General features: G+C 43.7%; 1 protein-coding gene across 1 annotated transcript; it reads right to left on the reverse strand.

Annotated features, from left to right (window-relative positions):
* Positions 1-1,721: 1,721 nt before the first annotated feature.
* LOC148183633 (uncharacterized) lies at positions 1,722-4,590 on the reverse strand. Its single transcript, XM_088060773.1, has 6 exons — positions 4,524-4,590; positions 4,299-4,335; positions 3,714-3,884; positions 3,311-3,456; positions 3,135-3,176; positions 1,722-1,876 (listed from the first exon to the last, which is right to left on the reverse strand). Exons 1-6 carry the CDS (start codon positions 4,588-4,590, stop codon positions 1,722-1,724), a joined length of 618 nt encoding a protein of 205 aa, XP_087916899.1.
* Between the last annotated feature and the right edge of the window lie 298 nt (positions 4,591-4,888).

Raw genomic sequence — 4,888 nt, forward strand, 5'->3', positions numbered from 1 at the left:
CTTTTCTCATGGCACTGTTGAGCACTACAAGCTTCCATTCAATGTTGTCCAGTGATGGAACAAGGGGGAATGGCTTTGAGGTGGATGGTGGATTTAGATGGGATTTTAGGAAAGAATTCTTCCCTGTGAAGCTGGGCAGGCCCTGGCACAGGGTGGCCAGAGCAGCTGTGGCTCCCCCTGGATCCCTGGAAGTGTCCAAGGCCAGGCTGGATGGGGCTTGGAGCAACCTGAGGTAGTGGAAGGTGTCCCTGCCATGGCAGGGGGTTGGAATTTGATGACCCAAACTATTCTATAGCTGTCTATTGGGGATAATGACATTTTTCCAGTTATTTTAAATTATGTTTTTCTTCCTTCTTTGCCCTAAACATAAAACTGCTGTCTGTGGCGTCAGTTCATCCTTTCTGACACTGCCTCCCTCCCAGCACCTTTACCCCACACCAGATCCCAGAGTGGCTGTGGCACTGACATGATTGATGAACTGTATCACCATTCACTGGGTAATATTTAACATATTTCAGAACATCTGTCCAGTTAATGTGGCTTGTGAGAGAGCTTTCTGTCTTCTCCAGAATGCAGTGACTCCCCAATTAATAAAATGGAACTAATTTTGGAATGCTTGAAATTAACAATTAGAAGCTCCATAAAGACGTTTCTCTGTATGGCATTAAATATAGCAAGAATTAATTTGCTGGAGTGGTTAAAATGTACGTGACAGAATTTTAGTGGGGGAAAAAAACATTAATGTAATGCAAATAAAAATCTAATCAGAAGAGTGGGAATAAAGCAGAATTTATGGTTGGGGGCTCTGCTCACCACACACAAACTGTGTACTTGCAAAAGGGGTCTCAATTAAATACACTATATAAAATTAGACCAGCAGGGGGTTTGCCGTAAAGCACATAAAGCACATTTAAATGAATCAAAACTCATTAAAAAGCTGTATAATTACAGTTAACTAGCAGGGGAGAAAAATTTTAGAAAGAGACTCTGGACAGAAAGAATAGGATCTTAAAACAAGAAGAGGAAGTGGCTGTGACTGGACAGAAAAGGAAAAAACAGGTCATAGGAGCAGAAAAATGAGCCCACAGAGGATCAGCATGATGGTAAATACCTGCAGGAAGGCACTGCTGGGTCTCTTGTTAGTGGCAAGTGTTCCTGAGCAGGACAGTGACATGTCTGGGATTTTTTAAGACCAGAAGTACAAGAGCTTTAGGACAAGCTCTGGCCATGACACAGCAGTAACTTACTCATCTGTTGATTCAGAGATCCTAAAACTGTCACCACTGGTTTTACCACCACTGACCAAGGCCCTGTCACAGAATCACACCATCACTGAGGTTGCAAAAGCCCTCCCAGACCATCAAATCCAGCCTGTGACCGATCCCTGCCTTGTCACCAGCCCAGAGCACTGAGTGCCATGTCCAGGCATTCCTTGTACACCTCCAGGGATGGGAACTCCAGACCTCCCTGCGTGGCTCCTTCCAATGTTTAACAACACTTTTCCATGAAGAAATGTTTCCTGATGGCCAGGAAGAATTCCCCTGTTTGTAAAAAACACTTCTAAATCCAGGCTGTCACCTACTAATCTACATCTAACGACACATCCACCTCTCCTGCACCACAAAGAGACTGAGACCACTTCAGATATAAAACCATGCTGGCCTCAGGAGCCTGAGTTTCCCTGCCAGTTCCTTGGTTTCTCAGCAGGCTGAGTTACAGACTTAATTGCCACACACGGTCCATGGCAGCTCTGTGTTAAATGCACCAAAATGAACATCAGAGCTGCCTTTGCGAAGGGTTCTCTGGAGCCGCCGCAGGGCTCGCACGTGCACGGCACTCACAGCCGCTCTCAAGGTCACTCCAGCTTCCTGCCTCGCTGGCAAAGATGAATTTGAGTTTTGCTCCTGCTCCAAACTCATTTTTCCCTTAGTTAACTCCATGCTTTTACTTAGCTCTATCTTTCTGGTCCAGCAGCCAATTCCAAATTTAATCAAACCTCTCATGTAGATCTCATTTTCGTCTATTTATCTACATTACTGGATTTCTCTCCCTTTTCTTCCCTTTTTCCCGAGACCCAGCACCACATCTCCAGATCCTTAGTGCACAATTTGAAATTCACACCTTCAGGCAAAACGCTTCTCAACGATGTGAAAAAATATTCCAGAGAGCATTCCCAAGGCAAACTGTCACATTTCCTCTGATCAGCAGAGCGGAATCAAACACCTTCCACCACACTCGTTTTTCCTGGAGATTCCAACAGACAACAGCAATTCCTGGGTTAAAGGAACCTTCTCGTTCTGCCTCCAATCCTGCAATCCATGGATATCTCCATCAATAATTCCTCAGTGCTGCTCGGGATCTAAGGAGAAGAGCTGTGCAGGACTACTCATCTTCCCGATTGGATCGCAGGGAGGGCAGGACTTTGCCATTCATTTTTGGGGATTTCAGGCCTGAGCTGTGAGCAGTTCTCTGCCTGCAGTGATTTTTCCCTCCTCACTGCCTGCATTATTAAATAACCCAGTGCAATCCATGTGTTTTCCCTGGTGGATGGACTCTGAGTCGCGTGGCACTTCAGGAGAGGACATCAATTAAGGGAGATGCGCCAGGACTTACTCTGAATTTATGAAACTGAGAGTCTATTTCTCATTACAGTTCTCAGTAAATCATCCTCCTCTCGCTTTTCCTTGGAAACTGCTTCAGCTGCTGCCTGTATTTCCATTCTTTTATATATATAAAACCTTTCAGAAGGTGATGTACCAGTAAAAACAAAATAAACCAAAAGGAGTTGTGCCTTAAAAATATATGAAATAGAAAAGATTTGCAAGAGACACTGAGATCTCTGCATGTGGACCATAGGATGCAGTTTCCCACAAGATTTTCCTAAGTAATTTCAAATTTATTTAATTTATTTTTCTTTAGGAAGATGGTTTGGCAAAGTTGGTGACTCTGATAGTCTATTAAATAAGAAAATATTTTCACATTTGAGGAAGAAAGATTGCTCTGACCTAGCAGAGCTTCTAATCACATTTCACTGTTAACAGAGCTGGTCTGAGACTGGCTCCTTGAGAGGGAAACTGAGGTAATGGGGACATCAGATTCCCTCCTGTTATCACAATGAATAGAATGGAACCCACCTGTTCTGCAGGACAAGCTGATTTTCAACAGTTTTACACAACCTGGAAGCAGAAACCAAGTGTAATTTCAAAAAATCAAAGTATTTTTTAATTATCATTGTTGCTTTAATTTCCTTTTACAAACAGGAAACTTCAGGTGGGATGTGTCCAGGTAAATCTTGCTCCCTCCTCTTTACCTGCTGTGCATTCCTCAGCATTGCCAGCCCGAAAATCTGTAATTTCCTGGGTTTTACTGCTGAGCCAGGTTGGTTTCTTTCCTTCCTGTGTGTTTTCCTGAAGCCAGAGCAGTTTGTTCCAGTCCATGCACTCTTCTCCTTTTGGGCTGGAGCAAACCCACGTGGAAAAAAGGAAAAAGGCAGCTGAGCACTCTTTATTCCATGGATGTGCTGGTCCTACAGCAGCACCTCTGCCCTTGGATGGGAGCTGTCACCCAGAGCCCGAGCTGTGTGCAGGTTTAACCTTATTTTGCACGCACAATTGGCCTCAGAAATGATACCCTGAGCATCCCTTTGCACAGGGGTCTTGCCCTTGACTTTTAAACCTTGTTTGTTCTAAACGACGAGGGAAGCACCCGCTTACCTCAAACGTCCTTCCTCCTCAGCAGCTGACACACCACTCTCCACCTGGATTTGGAACTTTTGGGCTTTTAATAGCTCTCCATTTTCAGCCTTGCTTGCACTTTGGATGAGGAAAAGCAGGCTGGCTATGAAAGTTCCAGTGGCATCAGCACAAGCCTTTGTAGAAACACCGCTGAGAGGGAATCAGAAAAGTAAGTCTGGAGAGAGCAATCCTATTTAAAAATATTTTAGAATTTTTGGCTCAAAAAAAAAAAAAAAGGAGAAAAAGAGAAAGAAAACCTTCACAGACTCTTTCTACTTTACCTGAAAAAAAAACAACCTACTGGTTTTCATTTCAGTTCTGTGTCTTTTAAGCATGTTAAGAAGTAATAATTTGCTCATATCCTAAAGACATTTTGACAATTCCTTGGCTTCCTCCTCACTGTTCTCTCCAACTGCCCATCCTTTTTTTCTTCTCTGTGCAATGGAGAGCGACCTCTTGGCCCAAAGGAGGGTCACCCTCACAAAGGACTCCAGCTTCAGCAGAGACTGTTCCAGCAGGGCTGGTGTTATTTAAAACCTCAGCCCTGGTCAGCAAACGCCTCACCTGTCCTTGCTCTGTGAAGGCTGCACGTGGCCAAGGTCTGACAGGCTCAGGTTGCCACCAGGTCACAGGAGGTTGTCCTTCACAACTCGCTGGGCTGGAGGAGCTGTTGGAAGTTTTCCAAACGTAACTGACATGCAGCACGAATAATAAAGGGGTAAAAGGACTTAAAGTAAATGATAATAGAGATGTACCCAGAACAGAAAAGGAAGAAATCCCCATCCTGACCAGCACTGAAAAACCTTTCCTCGTCCTTCTTCACAAAGACTAGATCCAGAAGGATACTGGGGGGCATGACACCAAAAAAAAAGCTTTCTTATAAATAAATTCTGTTTTATTGATAAGGCTTTCCTGTGTCAGTTTTGAAATTTTAGCATTATTGGAACTGGACAAATAGCTGTGTATTGAAACATAAAATAGACATGATATCATTGGTAAAGTCAACACTGTCCTCTAGCCACCTCTGCAAATAACAACAGAAAACACAGAGATGAAAAGCACATTTTAATTATTTACCCTTTGGCAATAAATACCTACTAGACTAAATCACCTCCACGGCGGAGCAAGTAAGGGGAAATGTTAATGTGAGACAA

Source organism: Pseudopodoces humilis, chromosome 11, assembly GCF_049639895.1.
Source record: "Pseudopodoces humilis isolate 2021_Gansu_Grassland_sample_001 chromosome 11, ASM4963989v1, whole genome shotgun sequence".
Lineage (NCBI taxonomy): Eukaryota > Metazoa > Chordata > Aves > Passeriformes > Paridae > Pseudopodoces > Pseudopodoces humilis.

Bases quoted from the DNA above. Each gene is read 5' to 3' on its own strand.
- LOC148183633 (XM_088060773.1), bottom strand. From the start codon at position 4,590: ATGCCCCCCAGTATCCTTCTGGATCTAGTCTTTGTGAAGAAGGACGAG. The intron at 4,336-4,523 runs GTCAGGATGGGG...TGAGCCTGTCAG, and splicing joins GGAAAGGTTTTTCAGTGCTG to ACCTTGGCCACGTGCAGCCT. The intron at 3,457-3,713 runs GTAAGCGGGTGC...GGTTTGCTCCAG, and splicing joins GAGGAGGAAGGACGTTTGAG to CCCAAAAGGAGAAGAGTGCA.